The sequence below is a fragment of the Leucoraja erinacea genome, unplaced genomic scaffold (assembly GCF_028641065.1).
Source record: "Leucoraja erinacea ecotype New England unplaced genomic scaffold, Leri_hhj_1 Leri_199S, whole genome shotgun sequence".
In the NCBI taxonomy this organism is placed as follows: Eukaryota; Metazoa; Chordata; class Chondrichthyes; order Rajiformes; family Rajidae; genus Leucoraja; species Leucoraja erinaceus.
This window is the reverse complement of record NW_026576100.1, coordinates 92501-120268: the sequence shown is the minus strand read 5'-3', so window position 1 is coordinate 120268 and position 27768 is coordinate 92501. Positions and strand designations below refer to the sequence as shown.

At 56.4% G+C, this 27768-nt stretch overlaps 1 protein-coding gene across 1 annotated transcript in view; it reads left to right on the top strand.

The window, feature by feature from the left end:
* Nucleotides 1-4634: 4634 nt before the first annotated feature.
* The window catches only part of LOC129716275 (rhotekin-like), a 39969-nt gene continuing 16835 nt past the window's right edge, over nt 4635-27768 (top strand). The window contains exons 1-6 of the mRNA XM_055666148.1: nt 4635-4992; nt 7078-7277; nt 13232-13286; nt 24035-24089; nt 24855-24972; nt 25967-26191. Coding sequence (XP_055522123.1) covers nt 4921-4992; nt 7078-7277; nt 13232-13286; nt 24035-24089; nt 24855-24972; nt 25967-26191 — 725 coding nt within the window. The 5' untranslated portion in view covers nt 4635-4920. The remainder of the gene's footprint in view (nt 4993-7077; nt 7278-13231; nt 13287-24034; nt 24090-24854; nt 24973-25966; nt 26192-27768) is intronic.

Genomic DNA, 27768 nt, shown 5'->3' with positions numbered 1-27768 from the left:
TAATATTGAATTATCTGAATGGTGGCAGATTAGAAAAAGGGGAGATGCAACGAGACCTGGGTGTCATGGTACACCAGTCATTAAAAGTAGGCATGCAGGTGCAGCAGGCAGTGAAGAAGGCGAATGGTATGTTAGCATTCATAGCAAAAGGATTTGAGTATAGGAGCAGGGAGGTTCTACTGCAAATGTACAGGGTCTTGGTGAGATCACACCTGGAGTATTGCGTACAGTTTTGGTCTCCTAATCTGAGGAAAGGCATTCTTGCCACAGAGGGAGTGCAGAGAAGGTTCACCAGACTGATTCCTGGGATGTCAGGACTTTCATATGAAGAAAGACTGGATAGACTCGGCTTGTACTCGCTAGAGTTTACGAGATTGAGGGGGGATCTTATAGAAACCTACAAAATTCTTAAGGGGTTGGACAGGCCAGATGCAGGAAGATTGTTCCTGGTGTTGGGGAAGTCCAGAACAAGAGGTCACAGTTTAAGGATAAGGGGGAAGTCTTTTAGGACCGAGATGAGAAAAACATTTTTCACACAGAGAGTGGTGAATCTGTGGAATTCTCTGCCACAGAAGGTAGTTGAGGCCAGTTCATTGGCTATATTTAAGAGGGAGTTAGATGTGGCCTATGTGGCTAAAGGGATCAGGGGGTATGGAGAGAAGGCAGGTACAGGATACTGAGTTGGATGATCAGCCATGATTATATTGAATGGCGGTGCAGGCTCGAAGGGCCGAATGGCCTACTCCTGTACCTAATTTCTATGTTTCTATGTAATATATTTCTCATCTATATTTGCTGTGGAAAAGGTCAAGGAAGGTAACAAATGAAGGGAAATTAATAGTGATAATATTGTAGAACAGAAGGTGTTGATGGTCTTGAAGCACATTAAGCTTGGCCTGTCCACAAGTGTCCTTGCACATTGTTGGAAGCTAGAGAATTGCAGTGGCCCTGGTGGAGATATTTGCATTATCATTAGCTACAGGTGAGCTATCAGAGGACTGCGTTATTTAGGAAGCGCTGCAAGAACAAGCCAAGGAACTACAGGCCAGTGAGCCAGATGTCAGTTGTGAGTAAGTTACTGGAGGGCAATCTACGATATGCCAGCATTTAGATTAGGAATAGTCAGCATTGACTTGTCTGTGGGAAATCGAGTCTCAGAAGTTAGAGTTTTTTGGAAGATGGCTCTTAAAGATAGCGGAGTCAGGGGATATGGGGAGATACGGGGTACTGATTGGGGATGATCAGCAATGATCATAGTGAATGGCGGTGCTGGCTTGAAGGGCTGATTGGCCTACTCCTGCACCTATTGTCTATTGAAACGTTGATGAAGAAGATTGATGAGGGCAGGGCTGGGCAGTAAATATTGTTTGCATGTAATAGACTGTCCTGGGATAGAAACATAGAAAAATAGGTGCGGGAGTAGGCCATTCGGTGCTTAGGGCCAGCACCGTCATTCAATATGATCATGGCTGATCATCTAAAATCAGTATCCCGTTCCTGCTTTTTCCCCGTATCCCTTCCTAAAATGACCTACCCCTAATTCTTAAACTGTGACCCCTGGTTCTGGACTCCCCCAACATTGGGAACATTTTTCCTGCAACTGGCCTGCCCAATCCTTTAAGAATTTTACATGCAGGAAGTGTAAAGAGGAGTTGGCAGGTGGATACACAGTAGGCTAGCAGGATCACACAATGTGCTGTAGCTGCATGATGTTGGAGCTGCTGGACCCATTGAATCCTGGTGACCACATCTGCAGTAAGCATTGGCTGATTGAGGAACTCAGACTGAAAGCTGATGACTTGGAGCGTGAGCTTCAAACACTGCGACACATCAGGGGCAGGGAGAATTACCTGGACGCTGTGTTTCTAGAGGCAGTCACACCCGTTAGAGTAACTGCTTCCAACATGGTCCGTGGTCACAAGGAGGGTGTGACTGCCAGTGAGGCAGGCAGGGGAACAGAGAATTTGAGCAGCTAGGGACTAAATTGAAAATCAAAAAAGGTCATAACCTGTGGATATGAAGGACATTATTGCCATAGAGGGAGTGCAGAGAAGGTTCACCAGACTGATTCCTGGGATGTCAGGACTGTCTTATGAAGAAAGACTGGATAGACTTGGTTTATACTCTCTAGAATTTAGGAGATTGAGAGGGGATCTTATAGAAACTTACAAAATTCTTAAGGGGTTGGACAGGCTAGATGCAGGAAGATTGCTCCCGATGTTAGGGAAGTCCAGGACAAGGGGAAATCCTTTAAAACCGAGATGAGGAGAACTTTTTTCACACAGAGAGTGGTGAATCTCTGGAACTCTCTGCCACAGAGGGTAGTTGAGGCCAGTTCATTGGCTATATTTAAGAGGGAGTTAGATGTGGCCCTTGTGGCCAAGGGGATCAGAGGGTATGGAGAGAAGGCAGGTACGGGATCCTGAGTTGGATGATCAGCCATGATCATATTGAATGGCGGTGCAGGCTCGAAGGGCCGAATGGCCTACTCCTGCACCTAATTTCTATGTTTCTATGTTTCTATGATAGCAGAAGATTGACTGACTGGGAGAAGACAAAGAGTGGGATAAAAGAGAGGTGTTTCTGGTTGGCTGCCAGTGACTAGCGGAGTTCCGCAGGGGTCGGTGTTGAGTCCACTACTCTACACGTTGTATATTAATGATTTGGACAAGGGGATTGAAGCCTTTGTGGCCACATTTGTGGTCGATACAAAGATAGGTGGAGGGACAGGTAGTGCAGAGGAAGCAGGGACTGCAGAAGGACTTGGACAGGTTGGGAGAGTGGGCATGGAAGTGACAGATGGAATGTAGTGTAGCAAAGCCTGGGGTCATGCATTTTGGTAGTTGGAATAAAGGTGTAGACTATTTTCTAAATGGGGAGAGAATACAGAAATCAGAGTTGCAAAGGGACTTGGGAGCTGGTGCAGGATTCACAAAACGTTAATTTAAGTCGAATCGGTAGTAAGGAAGGCAAATAATAATAATAATAATAATGGATGGGGTTTATATAGCGCCTTTCTAGATACTCAAGGCGCTTTACATCGCAATGCAATGCAATGCTAGCATTTATTTTGAGAGGACTAGAATATAAAAACATGGATGTAATGGTGAGGCTTGATAAGGCACTGATCAGACCGCATTTGGAGTATTGTGAGCAGTTTGGGGAAGGATGTGCTTGTGTTGGAGTGGGTCCAGAGGAGATTTTCAAGAATGATCCCAGGAATGAATAGGTTAACCTATGATGAGCATTTGTCGGCACCAGTCCCGCACTCGCTGAAGTTTAGAAGAATGAGGGGGAACCTCATTGAAACTTACAGAATAGTGACAGGCCTGGATAGAGTGGATGTGGAGACGATGTTGCCAGTAATGGGAGAGTCTAGGACCAGAGGGTACAGGACGTACCTTTAGAATGGAGATGAAGACAAATGTAATTCGCCAGCAAGGGTGGGTAGGCATGTTTGGCCCTAGTGACGTGTCTGTGTTGTATGACTCTGTGACTAATCTTGTGTTCTAGCTCCCTTGGTGAAGAGGGGCCTGGACATGAATTCTTCACATTCGTGGAGAATGAGAGAGTTGCTTCCGAGACCAGGTCCCGATTCTAAATAAAGGAAAAGATGTAGCGAGTGTGAGTGGGCTGTGGTGAATGTTACTGATAGGGTTGACATGCAGAGCCAATGACATGTCTGAATCCAAGCCACCAAGTTTCCATGAATCCTGTGTCTTTAACCATCTGAACTAACCGATGCCAGCTACACTGGTCCCACCTGCCCACGTTTGACCCATATCCCTGAAACCTGTCTGATCCATGTACCTGTCCAACTGTTTCTTAAAGGTTGGGATATGTGAGAGGGCAAGAGTTTGGCAGATCGGGTAGAGGAGAATACCATGTAGCTGTTCAAAGTCCCTTGAGTGTTGGGATAGTCCCAGCCTCAACTACCTCCTCCGACAGCTCGTTCCATACACCCACCACCCTCTGTGAGAGGGGAATGATTGAATGGGAATTGGTGGGGTCACTTTTCCACACATTGGAAAATTGTAATTCTTGTGTTGTGTTGAAGCAACGTAAGAATTTCATTGTCCTGTCTGGGACAATAAACCCCCTTGAACCTTGAATGGATAGGACAGGTTTAGAAGGATATGGGCCAAACGCGGGCAGGTGGGACTAGATGGGGACATGTTTGTTGGTCGCTGTGGGCAAGTTGGGCCGAGGGGTTTGGGCGCTGTATGGGGATGTGGCGTTGCGTTGCTGGGGTTTGAGCGCCGACAAAGGGTTAACGGGTGGGAGTGGCAACGAGTTACAGGGAGAGATGTCAGACTGGGAACACTCGCCGCATTGAGAGAGGTGAAAGGAGCCAGTGTGTGAGCTGGGAGAGGCTGCAGTCAGCGCGGCTTCCTGTGGGCGAGGAATGTGTACAGCTGGCGCGCAGTCAATGCTTGGCGGAGGCGAGGTTGGAGCTGGGGCTGGGGCTGCAGCGGGCTGGGGCTGGGACTGGAGCTGGTACTGCAGTGGCTGGGCTGGACCAGGCGGTGCGGGGCAGGGAGCCGGGGACCGGGCCGGGCCAGGCGGGGCTGACACCGGGACCGGCTGGGAGGAGGAGGAGGAGGAGGAGCGGGCGGGGCCGCGGTCGGGGCGAGTCTAACCGAAAAGCTGGAGCAGCAGCGGGAGCTTCACGGTGAATCACAGCTCGCCGTGAGGAGATCTAGCGGTCAGTGTCCGGAGCCGCACACTCGCTGCTGTCCGCGGCTGGAAGGGGGCTGGCCGGTGTCCGTAGACGCTGACAGGTGTCCGGAGACACTGGCCGGTGTCCGGGGCAGTAGGGGGGCTGGCCGGTGTCCGGAGACACTGACCGGTGTCGGGAGACGATAGCCAGTGTCCGGGCCGATGCCTGTCACTGGAGGCAGCGGTCAGTGAGCGGCCGGAATGGATGAGACGCTCCGGATCATGGAGGACCTGAACCTGCTCTACATCCGACAGATGGCCCTCAGTCTGCAGGTAACGGGGTGTAGGTCTGTGGGTGGGTTCGGGGGTGGGTGGGGGGGGTCCGGGTTTGGGTGAAACATCACCTATCCATGTTTTGGCCTGACCCTCTGAGTTACTCCAGCACTCTGTGAAACATCACCTATCCATGTTCTCCACAGATGCTGCCTGACCCTCTGAGTTACTCCAGCACTCTGTGAAACGTCCCCTATCCATGTTCTCCACAGATGCTGCCTGACCCGCTGAGTTACTCCAGCACTCTGTGAAACGTCACCTATCCATGTTCTCCACAGATGCTGCCTGACCCGCTGAGTTACTCCAGCACTCTGTGAAATGTCACCTATCCATGTTCTCCACAGATGCTGCCTGACCCACTGAGTTACTCCAGCACTTTGTGAAACGTCACCTATCCATGTTCTCCACAGATGCTGCCTGACCCGCTGAGTTACTCCAGCACTCTGTGAAACGTCACCTATCCAAGTTCTCCACAGATGCTGCCTGACCCGCTGAGTTACTCCAGCACTCTGTGAAACGTCACCTATCCATGTTCTCCACAGATGCTGCCTGACCCGCTGAGTTACTCCAGCACTCTGTGAAACGTCACCTATCCATGTTCTCCACAGATGCTGCCTGACCCTCTGAGTTACTCCAGCACTCTGTGAAACGTCACCTATCCATGTTCTCCACAGATGCTGCCTGACCCTCTGAGTTACTCCACCACTCTGTGAAACGTCACCTATCCATTTTCTCCACAGATGCTGCCTGACCCGCTGAGTTACTCCAGCACTCTGTGAAACGTCACCTATCCATGTTCTCCACAGATGCTGCCTGACCCGCTGAGTTACTCCAGCACTCTATGCGTGAATGATCTTTGTGCTTGAGGTTTTACAAGACATGGATGAATGTTTGCAAATGATCACGCCCTCCTGATCTTGTATCAACTGTAGGATTACAATACCAGTTGGCTTGTTGCTGTTGTGATCAGGACCTGGTCTTGTCACCCGCTTCCATGAAGAGCCAAGGCTCCCATTTCAGTTTATTGTCACGTGTGCAGACATATAGTGAAAAGCCTTTGTCCAAAGCTGACCCTTCATGTTCAGGTTGCAGACACTAGCCTGTGATCTGCCTGATGGGGCAGCGGTCCAGAGCTGTGCCCTCCTCATGTTGCAGGTAGTGGGTCAATTCTAGTAGCTGTAATGTACAAGGAAGAGCCAGTGGATGCAGTGTACCTGGACTTTCTGAAAGCATTTGATAAGGTCCCACATAGGAGATTAGAGGGCAAAATGAGGGCACATGGTATTGGGGGGTAGAGTGCTGACATGGATAGAGAAATGGTTGACAGACAGGAAACAAAGAGTAAGGATTAACGGGTTCCTTTCAGAATGGCAGGCAGTGACTAGTGGGGTACCGCAAGGCTCGGTGCTGGGAACGCAGCTTTTTACAATATATATTAATGATTTAGATGAAGGGATTACAAGTAACATTAGCAAATTTGCAGATGACACAAAGCTGGGTGGCTGTGTGAACTGTGAGGAGGATGCTATGAGAATGCAGGGTTACTTGGGCAGGTTGGGGGAGTGGGCAGATGCATGGCAGATGCAGTTTAATGTGGATAAATGAGAGGTTATCCACTTTGGTAGCAAAAACTGGAAGGCAGTTTACTATCTGTTAATTCAGTTTACAATGTTAATTCCTGGGATGGCGGGACTGTCATATGCTAAGAGAATGGAGCAGCTGGGCTTGTACACTCTGGAGTTTAGAAGGATGAGAGGATCTTATTGAAACATATAAAATTAACAAGGGTTTGGACGCACTAGAGGCAGGAAACATATTGCCGATGTTGGGGGAGTCCAGAACCAGGGGTACAGTTTAAGAATAAGAGGTAAGCCATTTAGAACTGAGACGAGGAAACACTTTTTCTCACAGAGAGTTGTGTCTGTGTAAAATAGCAGAGTCAGGGGATATGGGGAGAAGGCAGGAACGGGGTACTGATTGGGGATGACCAGCCATGATCACATTGAATGGCGGTGCTGGCTCGAAGGGCACAATGGCCTACTCCTGCACCTATTGTGTATTGTCTTGTTCCACTGTGTTCCACAGGACTCTGAGTTCCAGGAGAAGATCGACCGTGAGCTGCGAGTGAGGGATGGTGCCTGCAGATTGCTGGCAGCCTGCACGCAGAGGGAGCAGGCACTGGAAGCTGCAAAGAGCCTGCTGGTGTGTAACGCCCGCATCACCTCCTGCATGTCGCAGGTCCAGAGGATGAAGGAACGCCAGGTGATCCCGCGCCGGGTCAGGCGGTGAGCTGCCCACACGCGTGACGCTGTGCGTGTAGCGGGGACCAGGGCAGGATCATGTCAGTGACCATGGAGGGTATCTACACAGGGAGCCAGGGAAGGCTGTCAGGTGGCGTGAGAACAGCGATGATGGTGAGGTCAGGAACATAGAAACATAGTCATTAGGTGCAGGAGGAGGCCATTCGGCCCTTCCAGCCAGCACCGCCACTCAATATGATCATGGCTGATCATCCACAATCAGTGCCCAGTTCTTGCTTTTCCCCCCATATCCCTTGATTCCATTAGCCCTAAGAGCTAAATCTAACTCTCTCTTGGAAACATCCAGGGAGTTGGCCTCCACTGACATCTGTAGCAGAGAACAGGGATGATGGTCAGGGAGGAATAAACACCTTCATAGGTTGGACATTGAGAATGAGAGTCACGAGGTCATGATAGAAACATAGAAATTAGGTGCAGGAGTAGGCCATTCGGCCCTTCGAGCCTGCACCGCCATTCAATATGATCATGACTCTACAGGACTTTGGGCAGGCCACGTTTATAGTATTGTGTTTACTTCTGGTCACTCCATTACAGGAAGCATGTGGAGGCTTTGGAGAGGGTATAGTTGGGAGGTCATGTTGCAGTTGCATAAGACGTTGGTGACACCACATAGAGAGTATTTTGTTGAGTTCTGGGCACCATGTTATAGGAAAGATATTGTCAAGCTGGAAAGGATACTGAGAAGATTTCCAAGAATGTTGCCAGGACTCGAGGGTGTGAGCTATAGGGAGAGGTTGAGTAGGCTGGGTGTCTATTCCTTGGAGCACAGGAGGATGAGGGGGTATCTTATAGAGGTGTACAAAATCAAGGGAGGAATAGATCGGGTAGATGCACAGAGTCTCTTGCCCAGAGTAGGGGAATCGAGGACCAGAGGTCGTGGGTTTAAGGTGAAGGGGAAATATTTAATGGAATTTTAAATTTAATAGTGGGGGGGAGGGGGGAGACAACTGGAGATATAAGGATGGAGTTAAAGGGAAAGAGGGTATACGAAAAGTTAAGAAATACCACAGAATTAACGGGGCAGAAAGGATAGGAGAGCATGGCCAAGTGAAATAGGAATCGATGTGAAAGGTGAGGTGAGTAATGGATTAAAGGTACATGAATGCACGAAGTATAAGGAATAAAGTGGACGAGCTTGAGATTCAGTTAGAAATTGGCAAGTATGATGTTGTGGGAATGTCAGGGATGTCACTGAACGGCTGCAGAACATTCTGGAGGGGGAGGGTGAACAGCCAGTTGTCGTGGTGCACAATGGCACCAACGATATAGGTAAAAAAAGGGATGAGGTCCTACAAGGTGAATTTAGGGAGCTAGGAGATAAACTTAAAAGTAGGACCTCAAAGGTAATAATCTCTGGATTACTACCAGTGCCACGTGCTAGTCAGAGTAGAAATAGGAGGATATTGCAGATGAATACGTGGTTTGAAAAATGGTGCAAGGGGGAGGGATTCAAATTTTTAGGGCATTGGAACCAGTTCTGGGGGAGGTGGGACCAGTACAAACAGGACAGTCTGCACCTGGGCTGGAATGGAACCAATGTCCTTGGGGGAGTGTTTGCTAGTGCTGTCAGAGAGGATTTAAACTAATGTGGCAGGGGGATGGGTGCAAGAGCAGATAGAGGTGTGTAAAATGAGGGTAGAAGCAATAGGTAGCAAGGTGAAAAGTAAAAGCGGCAGGCAGACAAATCCAGGGCAAAAATCAAAAAGGGCCACTTTTCACAATAATCGTATAAGGGGTAAGAGTGTTGTTAAAACAAGCCTGAAGGCTTTGTGTCTCAATGCAAGGAGCATTTGTAATAAGGTGGATGAGTTGAATGTGCAGATAGCTATTAATGATTATGATATAGTTGGGATCACGGAGACATGGCTCCAGGGTGACCAAAGCTGGGAGCTGAACATCCAGGGTTATTCAATATTCAGGAGGGATAGACAGAAAGGAAAAGGAGGTGGGGTAGCGTTGCTGTTTAGATTAACGCAATAGAAAGGAAGGACATTAGCTTGGAGGATGTGGAATCAGTATGGGTAGAGCTGCGAAACACTAAGGGGCAGAAAACGCTAGTGGGTGTTGTGTACAGGCCACCTAACAGTAGTAGTGGAGTTGGAGATGGTATCAAACAGGAAATTAGAAATGCATGCCACAAAGGTAAAACAGTTATAATGGGTGACTTCAATCTACATATAGATTGGGTGAATCAAATTGGCAGGGGTGCTGAGGAAGAGGATTTCGTGGAATGTATGCGGGATAGTTATCTAAATCAACATGTAGAGGAACCAACGAGAGAGCAGGCTATTCTAGACTGGGTATTGAGTAAAGAGGAAGGGTTAGTTAGCAGTCTTGTTGTACGTGCCCCCTTGGGCAAGAGTGACCATAATATGGTTGAGTTCTTCATTAGGATGGTGAGTGACATGTTAATTCAGAAACAAGGGACCTGAACTTAAAGAAAGGCAACTTTGAGGGTTTGTGAATTGGCCGAGATAGACTGGCAATTGATTCTTAAAGGGTTGACGGTGGATATGCAATGAAAGGCATTTAAAGCCTGCATGGATGAACTACAACAATTGTTCATCCCAGTTTGGCAAAAGAATAAATCAAGGAAGGTAGTGCATCCGTGGATAACAAGGGAAATCAGGGATAGTATCAAAACAAAAGATGAAGCATACAAATTAGCCAGAAAATGCAGCCTACCAGGGCACTGGGAGAAATTCAGAGTCCAGCAGAGGAGGACAAAGGGCTTAATTAGGAAAGGAAAATAGATTATGAAAGAAAACTGGCAGGGAACATAAAGACTGACTGCAAACTTTTTTATAGATATGTGAAGAGAAAAAGATTAGTTAAAACAAATGTAGGTCCCTTGCAGTCAGAAACAGGCGAATTGATCATGGGGAACAAGGACATGGCAGACCAATTGAATAACTACTTTGGTTCTGTCTTCACTAAGGAAGACATTAATAATCTGCCGGAAATAGCAGGGGACTGGGGATCAATTGAGAGGGAGGAACTGAGTGAAATCCAGGTTAGCTGGGAAGTGGTAGGTAAATTGAATGGATTAAAGGCCAATCATCCAACTCAGTATCCTGTACCTGCTTTCTCTCCATACCCTCTGATCCTTTTAGCCACAAGGGCCACATCTAACTCCCTCTTAAATATAGCCAATGAACTGGCCTCAACTACCTTCTGTGGCAGAGAATTCCAGAGATTCACCACTCTCTGTGTAAAAAATGTTTTTCTCATCTCGGTCCTAAAGGATTTCGCCTTTATCCTTAATTATCATTGTGATCATGGCTGATCGTCCCCTATCAGTAACCCGTGCCTGCCTTCTCCCCATATCCCTTGACTCCATTAGCCCCTAGAGCTCTATCTAACTCTCTATTAAATCCATCCAGTGATTTGGCCTCCACTGCCCTCTATGGCAGGAAATTCCACAAATTCACAACTCTCTGGATGAAAAAGTTTTTTCTCACCTCAGTCTAAATGACCTCCCCTTTATTCTAAGACTGTGGCCCCTGGTTCTGGAGTCACCCAACATTGGGAATTTATAATTTTATATGTTTCTATAAGAACCCCCTCATCCTTCTAAACTCCAGTGAATACAAAGCCTTTTCAGTCTTTTTCAATCGCTTCCTCAATATAACAGGTGAACCTTTACCTCCCGCCATGGACAAAGTGGACCGCAGCAGGGCACCTGTTTCCGTGCTGTACCGTGCAGCTCTACATTGGTGAGACTGTCGGCTTGGGGTCTTTCAGTTCCCTCCTGATTCCCAGCTCTCCCACAAAGACCTTTCTACTCCGTCTCCGCCTCATATTTCGCTTGGATAGTTTTCCTTTCTTCTTCCTGCTCCCTTTCCCCCCCCCCCTCCCCCACCCGCCTCTTACTTTCTTCTTCCTCCCCCGCCTCTCCCCCACATCAGTCTGAAGAAGGATCTCGACCCGAATCGTCACCTATTCCTTTGCTCCATAGATGCTGCCTCACCCACTGAGTTTCTCCAGCATCTTTGTGTAACTCCAGCACTGTGTGTCCTTTATCGATTGATGCCTGGTTTAGAGGGGATTAGCTACAGGGAGTGGGTGGGCAGACTTGCATTGCATTTTCTGGAACAGAGGTTGAGGGGAGACTTGATAGAAGTTGATAACATTATGAGTGGTATAGATTGTCAGAAACTCAGAACGTTTCTCCAAGGATGGAGATCTCAGAGACTTGAAGGCACAACTTTAAGGTGCAAAGTTTAACTGAGATATGCAGGGCAGATAATCGACATAATTAACATGGTGTTGGGTGCCTGGAACGTGTGCTGGGGGTGGGGGTGTGTTGGAACGTGCTGCTGGGGCTGTGGGTGGGGGTGTGGAACGTGCTGCTGGGGGGTGGGGTGGGTGCTGGGGTGGGGGGGGTGGTGGAACGTGCTGCTGGGGCTGGGTGGGTGGGGGTGTGGAACGTGCTGCTAGGGGGGGGGTGGGTGGGTGGGTGTGGAACGTGCTGCTGGGGGTGGGTGGGGTGGTGGTGGGGGGGTGTGGAACGTGCTGCTGGGGTGGGTGGGTGGGTGGGTGGTGGGTGGGGGTGGTGGGTGTGGAACGTGCTGCCTCCACTGCATTTGAATCGGCAAGTGAGAGTGCAGGGATGTGGAGCACTGGCAGGCAGAGGAGAGTTAGGTTTGGTGTCATGTCCAGCACAGTAGGGCCGAAGGGCCTCTCCCTGTGCTGCACTGACCTGTCAATATTGAGATAACAAAGGTGCTGGGTATGTTGAAGACATTTAACACGGATGGCTAGACAGTAAGATAATGAGAGGGTTTGATGTGCATTACAGACAGGGAGAGATTGATAGAGCAGGCCCTTTGGCCCACAGTGCTTGTGCAAGACATGATGCCAACACCACCACCTATCCACATGCATGTTACCACATCCCTCCATTACCTGCATGTCAATGTGTCGTTACAAAGGGCTTCTAAACGGCACTGTTGTATCTGCCTGCACCAACACCCGTAGTCAGGATCAAACCCGGGTCTCTGGCACTGTGAGGCAGCGACTATACCGCTGTGCCACCGTGCAGACCAGTGAGAGGGAGAAAGATCCCTCTATATCCCATATCCCCTGACTCCGCTATCTTTAAGAGCCCTATCTAACGGTCTCTTGAAAGTATCTAGAGTACCAGCCACCACCGCCCTCTGAGGCAGAGAATTCCACAGACTCACAACTCTCTGTGTGTCTCGTCTCCGTTCTAAATGGCTTACTCCTTATTCTTAAACTTTGGCCCCTGGTTCTGGACTCCCCCAACATCGGGAACATGTTTCCTGCCTCTAGCTTGTTAAGAATCTTATATGTTTCAATAATATACCCTCTCATCCTTCTAAACCGGAGTATACAAGCCCAGCTGCTCCATTCTCTCAGCATATGACAGTCCCGCCATCCCGGGAATTAATCTTGTAAACCTACGCTGCACTCCCTCAATAGCAAGAATGTCCTGGGGCAGGTGTTGTGTGTGTTGTGTGTGTGTGTGCGTGTGTGCGCGTGTATGTGTGTGTGGGTGTGTGTGTGTGTGTGTGTGTGTGGTGTGTGTGTGTGGTGTGTGTGTGTGTGTGTGTGTGTGTGTGTGTGTGTGTGTGTGTGTGTGTGTGTGTGTGTGTGTGTGTCTGTGTGTGTGTGTGTGTGTGTGTGTGTGTGTGTGTGTGTGTGTGTGTGTGTGTGGTGTGTGTGTGTGTGTGTATGTATGTGTGGTGTGTGTGTGTGGGTGTGTGGGTGGTGTGTGTGTGTGGTGTGTGTGTGTGGTGTGGGTGTGTGTGTGTGCGTGTGTACGTGTGGGTGTATGCGTGTGTGTACGTGTGTGTGTGTGTGTGCATGTGTGTACGTGTGTGTGTGTGCGATGCTGTGTGCGTGGTGCTGGGGCAGGGACTGACTACAGCATTGTGTTGCTTGCTTCTCTGCAGGTCCTCAGATGCTGCTCTCCTCGACGATCGCCTACCGTGCAAGGGGACGGTCAGTGTCTCAGGTAGGAACACAGGGGACCAGCACCCTGGGGACACCATCACCCTGGGGACACCAGCACCCTGGGGACACCATCACCCTGGGGACACCATCACCCTGGGGACACCAGCACCCTGGGGACACCATCACCCTGGGGGACACCAGCACCCGGGGGACACCACCACCCTGGGGACACCACCCTGGGGACACCACCCTGGGGACATCACCCCCCTGGGGACACCACCCTGGGGACACCAGCACCCTGGGGACACCAGCACCCTGTGGGACACCACCCTGGGGACACCAGCACCCTGTGGGACACCAGCACCCCTGGGGACACCAGCACCCTGGGGACACCACCACCCTGGGGACACCACCACCCTGGTGACACCACCCTGTGGGACACCAGCACCCCTGGGGACACCAGCACCCTGGGGACACCACCCTGGACACCACACCTGGGGACACCACCACCCTGGGGACACCACCCTGGGGAACCAGCACCCTGGGGACACCAGCACCCTGGGGGGACACCACCACCCTGGGGACACCAGCACCCTGGGGACACCAGCACCCTGGGGACACCACCACCCTGTGGGACACCAGCACCCTGGGACACACCACCCCTGGGGACACCACCACCCTGGGGACACCATCACCCTGTGGGACACCAGCACCCTGGGGACACCAGCACCCTGGGGACACCACCACCCTGGGGACACCACCACCCTGGGGACACAGTGGTGTGTGAAACACCCTGGGGACATCAGCACCCTGGGGACACGGTGTGGACACCATCACCCTGGGGACACCACCCTGGGACCACCACCCTGGGGACACCATCACCCTGGGGACACCATCACCCTGTGACACCACCCTGGGGACACCACCCTGGTGGACACACCAGCACCCTGGGACACCATCACCCCTGGGACAACACCACCCTGGGGACACCACCCTGTGGACACCACCACCCTGGGGACACCACCACCCTGGGACACACCACCCTGGGGACACCATCATCCCCTGGGACACCAGCACCCTGGGGACACCAGCACCCTGGGGAAACCACACCTGGGGACACCATCACCCTGGTGACACCATCACCCTGGGTGACACCACCACCCTGGGGACACCAGCACCCTGGGACACCGGCACCCTGGGACACCACCACCCTGGGGACACCACCCTGGGGACACCATCACACCTGGGGACACCATCACCCTGGGGACACCAGCACCCTGGGACACCAGCACCCTGGGGACACCAGCACCCTGGGGACACCACCCCTGGGGACACCAGCACCCTGGGACACCAGCACCCTGGTGACCACCACCACCCTGGGGACACCAGCACCCTGGGGACACCAGCACCCTGGGGACACCACCCTGGGGACAACCATCACCCTGTGGGACACCATCACCCTGGTGGGGACACCAGTACCCTGGGGACACCAGTACCCTGGACACCATCACCCTGTGGACACCATCACCCTGGGGACACACAGCACCCTGGGGACACCAGCACCCTGGGGACACACCACCCTGGGGACACCATCACCCTGGGGACACCAGTACCCTGGGGACACACACCCCCCTGGGGACACCAGTACCCTGGGGACACCACCACCCTGTGACACCACACCCTGGGGACACCATCACCCTGGGGACAACCATCACCCTGACTGACACCACCACCCTGGGGACACACCAGCACCCTGGGGACACCACCCTGGGGACACCACACCCTGACACACCACCACCCTGGGACACAGCACCCTGGGACACCAGCACCCTGGTGACACCAGCACCCTGGGGACACCATCACCCTGGTGGAACACCACCCTGGGACACAGCACCCTGGGACACCACCACCCTGGGGACACCATCACCAACCCCTGGGACACCAGCACCCTGGGGACACCACCCTGGGGACACCACCACCCTGGGGACACCACCACCCTGGGGACACACACCCTGGGACACCAGCACCCTGGGTGTGTGTGGCACCCTGGGGACACCAGCACCCTGGGGACACCACCCTGGGGACACCAGCACCCTGGGGACACCAGCACCCTGTGGACACCACCCTGGGTGACACCATCACCCTGGGGACACCAGCACCCTGGGACACCAGCACCCTGTGGGACACCAGCACCCTTGGACACCAGCACCCTGGGGACACCATCACCCTGGGACACACACCACCCTGGGGACACCACCCTGGGGACACCATCACCCTGGGGACACCATCACACCTGGACTGACACCACCCTGGGGACACCACCCTGGGGACACCACCCTTGTGACACCATCACCCTGGTGACACACATCACCCTGGGACACCACCCTGGGACACCATCACCCTGGGGACACCACCACCCTGGGACACCAGCACCCTGGGACACCACCCTGGGACACCATCCACAGGTGACACCACACCCTGGGGACACCACCACCCTGGGGACACCATCACCCTGGGGACACCACCCTGGGGACACACAAACACCCTGGGGACACAGTACCCTGGGACACCAGTACCCTGGGGACACACCACCAAACACCTGGGGACACACAGCACCCCTGGGGACACCACCCTGTGGGACACCACCCTGACACCAGCACCCTGGGGACACCACCCTGGGGACACCAGCACCCTGGGGACACCAGCACCCCCTGGGACACCACCACCCTGGGGACACCAGCACCCTGGGGACACCACCCTGGGGACACCACCCTGGGACACACCACCCTGGGGACACACCACCACCCTGGGACACCATCACCCTGGGGACACCACCACCCTGGGGGACACCAGCACCCTGGGGACACCAGCACCCTGGGGACACCACCCTGGGGACACCAGCACCCTGGGGACACCACCACCCTGGGACACCACCCTGGGGACACACCACCCTGGGGACACCCAGCACCCTGGGGACACCAGCACCCTGGGGACACACACCCTGGGGACACCACCACCCTGGGGACACAGCACCATGGGGACACCACCCTGGGGACACACACACCCTGGGGACACCAGCACCCTGGGGACACACCACCCTGGGGACACCACCACCCTGGGACACCAGCACCTGGGGACACCACCCTGGGGACACCAGCACCCTGGGACACCACCCTGGGGACACCAGCACCCTGGGGACACCACCCTGGGGACACCAGCACCCTGGGGACACCAGCACCCTGGGGACACCACACACACCCTGGGGACACCACCCTGGGGACACCACCCTGGGGACACCAGCACCCTGGGGACACCAGCACCCTGGGGACACCACCCTGGGGACACCACCCTGGGGACACCATCACCCTGGGACACCATCACCCTGGGGACACCACACCCTGGGGGACACCATCACCCTGGGGACACCACCCTGGGGACACCATCACCCTGGGGACACCATCACCCTGGGGACACCACCCTGGGGACACCATCACCCTGGGACACCACCACCCTGGGGACACCATCACCCTGGGGACACCATCACCCTGGGGACACCACCCTGGGGACACCCATCCTGGGGACACCAGCACCCTGGGGACACCACCACCCTGGGGACACCATCACCCTGGGACACCACCCTGGGGACACCAGTCACCCTGGGGACACCAGTACCCTGGGGACACCACCCTGGGGACACCAGCACCCTGGGGACACCAGCACCCTGGGGACACCAGCACCCTGGGGACACACAGCACCCTGGGGACACCACACCCTGGGGACACCACCACCCTGGGGACACCAGCACCCTGGGGACACACCACCCTGGGGACACCAGCACCCTGGGGACACCACCACCCTGGGGACACCAGCACCCTGGGGACACCACCCTGGGGACACCAGCACCCTGGGACACCAGCACCCTGGGGACACCAGCACACCTGGGGACACCAGCACCCTGGGGACACCACCACCCTGGGGACACCAGCACCCTGGGGACACCAGCACCCTGGGGGACACCAGCACCCTGGGACACACACCCTGGGGACACACCACCCTGGGACACCACCCTGGGGACACCAGCACCCTGGGGACACACACCACCCTGGGGGACACCAGCACCCTGGGGACACCAGCACCCTGGGGACACCACCCTGGGGACACCACCCTGGGGACACCATCACCCTGGGGACACCACCACCCTGGGGACCACCAGCACCATGGGGACACCACACCCTGGGGACACCAGCACCCTGGGGACACCAGCACCCTGGGGACACCACCCTGGGGACACCACCACCCTGGGGACACCAGCACCATGGGGACACCCACCCTGGGACACCAGCACCCTGGGGACACCAGCACCCTGGGGACATCACCCTGGGGACACCAGTACCCTGGGGACACCACCCTGGGGACACCAGCACCCTGGGGACACCATCACCCCTGGGGACACCATCACCCTGGGACACACCACCCTGGGGACACCACTGGCACCACTGGGGGACACCAGCACCCTGGGGACACCAGTGCCCTGGGGACACCATCACCCTGGGGACACCACCCTGGGGACACCATCACCCTGGGGACACCACCACCCTGGGGACACCTGACCACACTGGGACACCAGCACCCTGGGGGACACCAGCACCCTGGGGACACCACCCTGGGGACACCACCCTGGGGACACCAGCACCCTGGGGACACCAGCACCCTGGGGACACACCAGCACCCTGGGGACACCATCACCCTGGGGACATCAGCACCCTGGGGACACCAGCACCCTGGGGACACACCAGCACCCTGGGGACACCACCCTGGGGACATCAGCACCCTGGGGACACCAGCACCCTGGGGACACCAGCACCCTGGGGACACCACCCCCTGGGGACATCAGCACCCTGGGGACACCACCACCCTGGGGACACCACCCACCCTGGGGACACCACCACCCTGGGGACACCAGCACCCTGGGACACACCACCCTGGGGACATCAGCACCCTGGGGACACCAGCACCCTGGGGACACCAGTACCCTGGTGGACACCATCACCCTGGGGACACCACCCCTGGGGACACCACCCTGGGGACACCAGCACCCTGGGGACACACCAGCACCCTGGGACACCAGTACCCCTGGGGACACCAGCACCCTGGGGACACCATCACCCTGGGGACACCACCCCCCCTGGGACACCGCACCACCCTGGGGACACCACCACACCCTGGACATCAGCACCCTGGGGACATCACACCCTGGGGACACCACCACCCTGGGGACACCAGCACCCTGGGGACACCACACACCCTGGGGACCACCACCCTGGGGACATCACCCTGGGACACCACCCTGGGGACACCACCACACCCTGGGGACACAGTACCCTGGGGACACACCACCCTGGTGACACCACCACCCTGGGACACCACCACCACCCTGGGGACACCACCACCCTGGTGACACCAGTACCCTGGGGACACCCACCACCCTGGGGACACACCACCCTGACACACACCACCCTGGGGACACACATCACCCCCTGGGACACACCCCTGGGACACCACCACCCCTGGGGACACACACCCTGGGAACACCACCCTGGGGACACCATCACCCTGGGGACACCAGCACCCTGGGGGGACATCAGCACCCTGGGGACACCATCACCCTGGGGACACCAGCACCCTGGGGACACCAGCACCCTGGGGACACCACCCTGGGGACACCATCACCCTGGGGACACCACCACCCTGGGGACACACAGCACCCTGGGATACCACCCCTGGGGACACCACCACCCTGGGGACACCATCACCCTGGGGACACCAGCACCCTGGGGACACCAGCCACCCTGGGGACATCACAACCTGACACCATCAACCTGGGGACACCACCCTGGGGACACCAGCACCCCCTGACACACCACACAACCTGGGACACACACCCTGGGGACACACAGCACCATGGGGACACCACCCTGGGGACACCAGCACCCTGGGGACACCAGTACCCTGGGACACCATACCCTGGGGACACCATCACCCCTGGGACACCACACCCTGGGGACACCAGCACCCTGGGGACACCATCACCCTGGGGACACACCACCCCTGGGACATCACCCTGGGGACACCATCACCCTGGGGACACCACCCTGGGGACATCAGCACCCTGGGACACCATCACCCTGGGGACACCCACACCCTGGGGACACCACCACCATGGGGACACCAGCACCCTGGGGACACCACCCTGGGGACACCAGTACCCTGGGACACCCACCCTGGGACACTAGCACCCTGGGGACACCAGCACCCTGGGGACACCAGCACCCTGGGGACACCACCACCATGGGGACACCAGCACCCTGGGGACACCAGCACCTGGGGACACACCAGCACCCTGGGGACACCAGCACCATGGGGACACCATCACCCTGGGGACACCAGTACCCTGGGGACACCATCACCCTGGGGACACCACCCTGTGGACACCAGCACCATGGGGACACCACACACCCTGGGGACACCACCCTGGGGACACCACCCTGGGGACACACAGCACCATGGGGGACACCAGCACCATGGGGACACCAGCACCTTGGGGACCACCACCCTGGGGACACCAGCACCATGGGGGACACCAGCACCCTGGGACACACCACCCTGGGACATCAGCACCCTGGGGACACCAGCACCCTGGGGACACCAGTACCCTGGGACACACCATCACCCTGGGGACACCACCCTGGGGACACCAGCACCATGGGGACACCAGCACCCTGGGGACACCACAACCCTGGGACACCAGCACCCTGGGGACACCAGCACCCTGGGGACACCACACCCTGGGACACCACCACCCTGGGGACACCACCACCTGGGACACCAGTACCCTGGGGACACCACCCTGGGAAACACCACCACCCTGGGACACCCACCCTGGGGACACCACCACCCTGGGGACACCAGCACCCTGGGGACACCAGTACCCTGGGGACACCAGCACCTGGGACACCACCACCCTGGGACACACACACACCGCCCTGGGGGACCACCACCACCCTGGTGACATCACACCCTGGGGACACCATCACCCTGGGGACACCACCCTGGGGACACCAGCACCTGGGGACACCAGCACCCTGGGGACATCACCCTGGGACACCACCCCCTGGGGACACCACCACCCTGGGGACACCAGCACCATGGGGACACCACCCTGGGGACACCACCACCCTGGGGACACCAGCACCCTGGGGACACCCAGCACCCTGGGGACATCACCTTGGGGACACCATCACCCTGGGGACACCACCCTGGGGACACCAGCACCCTGGGGACACCAGCACACCCTGGGGACACCACACCTGGGGACACCAGCACCCTGGGACACACACCCTGGGGACACCAGCACCCTGGGGACACCACCCTGGGGACACCAGCACCCTGGGGACACCACCCTGGGGACACCACCATCCTGGGACATCACCCTGGGGACACCAGCACCCTGGGGACATCAATACCCTGGGACACCAGCACCCTGGGGACACCAGCACCCTGGGGACACCACCCTGGGGACACCACCCTGGGGACACCAGCACCCTGGGGACACACACCCTGGGGACACCAGCACCCTGGGGACACCAGCACCCTGGGACACCACCCTGGGGACACCACACCCTGGGGACACCAGCACCCTGGGGACACCAGCACCCTGGGGACACCACCACCCTGGGACACACCACCCTGGGACACCAGCACCCTGGGGACACCACCACCCTGGGGACACCATCACCCTGGGGACACCAGCACCCTGGGGACACCACCCTGGGGACACACCATCACCCTGGGGACACCAGCACCCTGGGGACACCACCCCTGGGGACACCAGTACCCTGGGGACACCAGCACCCTGGGGACACCAGCACCCTGGGGACACCAGCACCCTGGTGACACCACCCTGGGGACACCACCCTGGGGACACCAGCACCCTGGGGACACCAGCACCCTGGGGACACCAGCACCCTGGTGACACCACCCTGGGGACACCACCCTGGGACACCACCCTGGGGACACCAGCACCCTGGGGACATCACCCTGGGGACACCAGCACACCCTGGGGACACCAGCACCCTGGGGGACACCAGTACCCTGGGGACACCACCCTGGGGACACCAGCACCCTGGGGACACCAGCACCCTGGGGACACCACCCTGGGGACACCACCCTGGGGACACCACCCTGGGGCCACCAGCACCCTGGAGACATGACCCTGGGGACACCAGCACCCTGGGGACACCAGCACCCTGGGACACCATCACCCTGGGGCAGAGCTATCCCATGGCACCAGGTTTGCCAGCACACTGGCATCATCAGCAAAGGGGCAGCTGTGCCCATCCACACAGTGCTGGCAGCAGAGGGTGTAGGGAGGGGACTTAGAGCCCGGAGGACCACCAGTGTGGGGGCGGTCTGGGTGGGGGAGATGTCACCTGGTCACCAGTGGGGGGGGGGTTCAGGATGTGGGAGATGTTACCTGGTGCAGGTAGGGGAGACTTTACCTGGTGCAGGTAGACCCTTCCAGCTGTGCTGTGGTTTTGTGTCGTGTTCAACATCCCCTGTGTCAGTCGGTGATCTCAGTCAGATTGGGAGGTCATGTTGCAGTTGTATAAGACGTTGGTGAGACCGCATTTAGAATATTGTGTTCAGTTCTGGGCGCCATGTTATAGGAAAGACATTGTCAAGCTGGAAAGGGTTCAGAAAAGATTTACGTGGATGTTGCCTGGACTAGAGGGTGTGAGCTATAGGGAGAAGTTGAGTCGGCTGGGTCTCTATTCCATGGAGTGCAGGAGGATGAGGGGAGATGAAGGGAGGTGTATAAAATCATGAGGGGAATAGATCGGGTAGATGCACAGTCTTTTACCCAGAGTAGGGAAATCGAGAACCATCCTCGTAAATCTTTTCTGAACCCTTTCAAGCTTGACAATATCTTTCCTATAACATGGTGCCCAGAACTGAACACAATATTCTAAATGCGGTCTCACCAATGTCTTTTACAACTGCAACATGACCTCCCAACCTCTATACCCAATACTCTGACTGATGAAGGTCAAAGTACCAAAAGCCTTTTTGACCACCTTATCTACCTGTGACTCGACATTCAAGGAACGATGCACCTGTACTCCTAGATCCCTCTGCTCTACCATTTACTGTGTAGGCCCTGCCCATGGTAGTGCCCCCAGAGTGCAACACCTCACACGTCTCAATGACATTCCATTGGTGTGATCAGCCGGGCAGTGTTGACCATCTCTGTCGTCTCCTTTGTTGTTGGCTTGTTGCAGTAGCAACCTGCCCATACCATCTCTACTGTCCGATGTAGATGCTCAGGTGTAACAAGGCCAGGTGTAGACGGGGCCAGGTGTGGAGGAAGCCGGGTGTGGAGGGGGCCGGGTGTGGAGGGGGCCAGGTGTGGACAGGGCCGGGTGTGGGCGGGGCCGGGTGCGGGCGGGGCCAGGTGTAACAAGGCCAGGTGCGGGCGGGGCCAGGTGTGGGCGGGGCCAGGTTAACAAGGCCAGTGTAACAAGGCCAGGTGCGGGCGGGGCCAGGTGTGGGCGGGGCCAGGTGTAACAAGGCCAGGTGCGGGCGGGGACAGGTGTGGGCGGGGCCAGTTTGCGGGCGGGGCCAGTTTTGCTGCGGGCGGGGCCAGGTGTGGGGCGGGGCCGGGTGCGGGCCGGGCCCGGTGTAACAAGGCCAGGTGTAACAAGGCAGGTGCGGGCGGGGCCAGGTGTGGGCGGGGCCAGGTGTAACAAGGCCAGGTGCGGGCGGGGCCAGGTGTGGGCGGGGCCAGGTGTAACAAGGCCAGGTGCGGGCGGGGCCAGTGTTGGGCGGGGCCAGGTGTAACAAGGCCAGGTGCGGGCAGGGCCAGGTGTGGGCGGGGCCAGGTGTAACAAGCCAGGTGCGGGCGGGGCCAGGTGTGGGCGGGGCCAGGTGTAACAAGGCCAGGTGCGGGCAGGGCCAGGTGTGGGCGGGCCAGGTGTAACAGGCCAGGTGCGGCGGGGGCCAGGTGTGGGCGTGGGCCAGGTGTAACAAGGCCAGGTGCGGGCGGGGCCAGGTGTGGGCGGGGCCAGGTGTAACAAGGCCAGGTGCGGGCGGGGCCAGGTGTGGGCGGGGCCATGTGTAAACAAGGCCAGGTGCGGGCAGGCCAGTGTGTGGGCGGGGCCAGGTGCAACAAGGCCAGGTGCGGGGCGGGGCCAGGTGTGGGCGGGGCCAGGTGTAACAAGGCCAGGTGCGGGCGGGGCCAGGTGTGGGCGGGGCCAGGTGTAACAAGGCCAGGTGCGGGCAGGCCAGGTTGTGGGCGGGGCCAGGTGTAACAAGGCCAGGTGCGGGCGGGGCCAGGTGTGGGCGGGGCCAGGTGTAACAGGCCAGGTGCGGGGGGGGGGCCAGGTGTGGGCGGGGCCAGGTGTAACAAGGCCAGGGTGCGGGCGGGGCCAGGTGTGGGCGGGGCCAGGTGTAACAAGGCCAGGTGCGGGCGGGGCCAGGTGTGTGGGCGGGGCCAGGTGTAACAAGGCCAGGTGTGGGCGGGGCCAGGTGTGCGCAGGGCCAGGCGTGGGCGGGGCCAGGTGTGGGCCGGGCCATGTGTGGGCGGGGCCAGGTGTGGGCGGGGCCAGGTGCGGGCGGGCCAGGTGTGGGCGGGGCCAGGCGTGGGCGGGGCCGGGTGTGGTGGGGCCAGGTGTAAACAAGGCCAGGTGTGGGCGGGGCCGGGTGTGGAGGGGGCCAGGTATAACACCAGTCTTTGTTATCAACAGATCCTCCGAATTCCTTTGATGTGGAAAGACACGGATTACTTCCAAAACAAAGGAGGTGGGTGGGACGGGGGGGGGGGAGGGGGGTGTCGGTGGTGATGTGTAAGGAAGGTGGAGGGGGCAGTGGGGGTGGTGGGGGAGGGTGGGTTGGGGGGAAGAGTGTGGGTGTGCTGGGTGGGAGTGGGTTTGGTGGGGCTGGGGATAGAGGGGGGGGGGGAGTGGGAGTGTTGGAGGTGGACATGGGAGGGCAAGACTGGTAGGAAGAGGGTGGGGAATGGATTGACGGGTGGTAGGGATGTGGGGCAAGAGGGTTGCTGGAGTGGGTGAGGTGAAGCAGAGCAGGTGGGGGCTCGAGACAGTGAGGGATGGGGAAACTGGGGTGTGGAGAATACAGGGATGGGGACTGTGGGGGGGTGGGGCTGGGGTAGAGAGTGGGGGGACGAGGGTAAGGGGAGTGGATTGGGGGGAGACTGGAGGAGAGGGTGTGTGTGTGTTGGGATGTGGGGGCTTGAGAGATGGGGGGAAGTGAGGGGAGCGGAGTGTGAGGTGAAGCGGGGTGGGGAGTGGTTGGGGGAGGTGTGGGTGGGTGGTGGGGGATGTGTTTGGGGGGAGGGGAGGTGATGGTGCTGGCATCACCCCCTCCCCCTCCCCCCCCGTTGCATGCTCATGTTGTACACTAGCATTACAGACTCACAATGCACACTTGCGTAGTACACATACGACATATACTGGTGCTGTACACTGGTGCTGTACACTGGTGCTGTACACTGGTGCTGTACACTGGTGCTGTACACTCACATGTTGTATACTGGTGTGTACACAGATGGGCATCGCTACGCTGTGTTCGGTCTGATGCAGGTGGGCTGTGACATTTACGACACAGAGATGGTGATTGTGGATCACACCGTGACTGACATCTGTTTTGAAAGTGCTGTGGTGTTGTAAGTAGCAAACTGTGTCATCTTGTTCACTAGTCCCACCTGCCTGCATTTAGTTTAGTTTAGTTGGGTTTAGAGTCGTAGAGTTACAGGTGTTTTACTGTGGAAACAGGCCCTTCAGCCCAACTTGCCCACACTGGCCAACAATGTCCCAGCTACACTAGTCACAGAGTGATACAGTGTGGAAACGGGCCCTTCGGCCCAACCTGCCCACACCAGCCAACAATGTCCCAGCTACACTAGTCACACCTGGCTTCAACTAGTTTAGTTTGGTTTAGATTATTTTGATCAGGTGACAAAAGCTAGTGTTTGCATGCTTCCAGTCAAAGTATGGACATATCCCTCCAAACATTCTGGCCATAATACTGTCCAAGTATCTTTTAAATGTTGTTCTAGTCCCAGTCTCAACTACCTCCTCTGGCAGCTCATTCCATACACCCACCACCTTCGATGTGAAAAGGTTGCTCCTAAGCATGATCAGCCATGAATGGCGGTGCTGCCTCGAAGGGCCAAATGGCCTACTCATGCACCTATTGTCTATTGTCTAAGTTCCTATTAAATCTTTTCCCCTTCACCTTGAACCTATGTCCTCTGGTCCTCGATTCCCCTACTCTGGGTAAAAGACTCTGTGCATCTACCCGATCTATTCCTCTCATGATTTTATACACATCTATAAGATCACCCCTCCCTGTCTCTATCTGCCCTCCCCCCCCCCCCCCCCGTCGCCTCTCTCTGCCCCACCCATCTCTCCTTGCCCGCCCCCCCCATCTCTCCCCCCGTCTCTCTCTGCCCCCCCATCTCTCCCCCCGTCTCTCTCTGCCCCCCCCCCGTCTCTCTCTGCCCCCCCGTCTCTCTCTGCCCCCCCCTGTCTCTCTCTGTCTGCCCCCCCCGTCTCTCCTCTGCCCCCCCCCCCGTCTCTCTCTGCCCCCCCGTCTCTCCCTGCCCCTATCCCCGCCCCTTGCCCCTCTCATCCTCTGTGTGTGTGCTGCCCCTCCAGTGCCAGTGTGGGTCCAGAGTTTGAGGTGAAGCTGGAGATCTACAGCTGCTGTGTGGATGATGATTTCTCGGGGAGCAGCGGGCCGCGGAGTTTTTTGGCGAGCAAGTTGTCCAGCTCGCTGGGTCGTTCTACGGGGAAGAGGGTCCGTGCGGGGCTGAACGCTGCCGGTGATTCACCGTCTAATGGAGCCGCCAACGCCATCTTGCTGCCAGCCTCTCCCGTGGGGTAGGTACGCTGCACCGTCACACCGGCACACCGCACCGTCACCGGCACACACCACCGGCACACACCACCGGCACACACCACCGGCACACACCACCGGCACAAAGTGGTCCTTCTGCAGTTGTACAGAGCCCTAGTGAGACCACACCTGGAGTATTGTGTGCAGTTTTGGTCCCCTAATTTGAGGAAGGACATTCTTGCTATTGAGTGAGTGCAGCGTAGGTTTACAAGGTTAATTCCCGGGATGGCGGGACTGTCATATGCTGAGAGAATGGAGCAGCTGGGCTTGTACACTCTGGAGTTTAGAAGGATGAGAGGGGATCTAATTGAAACATATAATATTATTAAGGGTTTGGGCACGCTAGATCACTGTGATCATGGCTGATCATCCACAATCAGTACCCCGTTCCTGCCTTCTCCCCATATCCCCTGACTTCACTATCTTTAAGAGCCCCATCTAGCTCTCTCTTGAAAGTATCCAGAGAACCTGCCTCCACCGCCCTCTGAGGCAGAGAATTCCACACTCACAACTCTCTGTGAGAAAAAGTGTTTCCTCGTCTCTGTTCTAAATGGCTTCCTCCTTTTTCTTGAACTGTGGCCCCTGGTTCTGGACTCCCCCAACATCGGGAACATGTTTCCTGCCTCTAGCGTGTCCAAGCCCTTAACAATCTTATATGTTTCAATAAGATTTCCTCTGGGCTCCCCCAACATCGGGAACATCTGGAACAACCACCTTGTCTACCTGTGACTCCACGTTCAGGGAACTATGTACCTGCAGCCCTAGATCCCGCTGGTCTCCAACAGTCCCCATGGCCCTGTGTTCATCCCTAGATCCCTCTGCTCTACAACATGGCCCTGCCACTCACTGTGCAGGTTCAGCCTACGTTAGACTTCCCTTCACACAACATTACACATTTCTCTGCATTAAATTCCATCAACTATTTCTCAGCCCACCTGATCAAGATCCTGGTGTAACTTTTGACAGCATCTTTGATGCTTACAATACCACCCACTTTATGCCATCTGCAAACTTACTAATCAAGCCATGTACATTCTCATCTAATTAGTTGGTGCAGATGACAAACAGCAATGGGCCCCTGAGGCACACCACTAGTCACAGGCCTGCAGTGTAAACAACAACTGTCCATTGTCTTTCAGCTGACTGGATGGCCCACAACATAAGCTTGTCACTGTACCTTGGTACACATGACAATAAACTAAGCTGAAACTATTACTACAGAGAAGGTGCTTGGGAAGCTGAAAGGGCTGAAGGTGGATAAGTCACCTGGTCCGGATGGACTGCACCCTCGGGTTCTGAAAGGGGTGGCTTTAGAGATTGTGGAGGCATTGACAATGATATTTCAAGATTCACTAGTCAGGAGTGGTTCCAGATGATTGGAAAATGCCAATATTACCCCGCTGTACAAGAAGGGAGCAAAGCAGAATAGTGTGAACTACAGGCTGGTTAGTCTGACTTCAGTGGTTGGTTATATTTTAGAATCCAGGTTGACAAGAATCCAGGTTGAGGAGGTTGACAAGAATGATCCCAGGAATGAGTAGGTTAACATAAGATGAGCGTT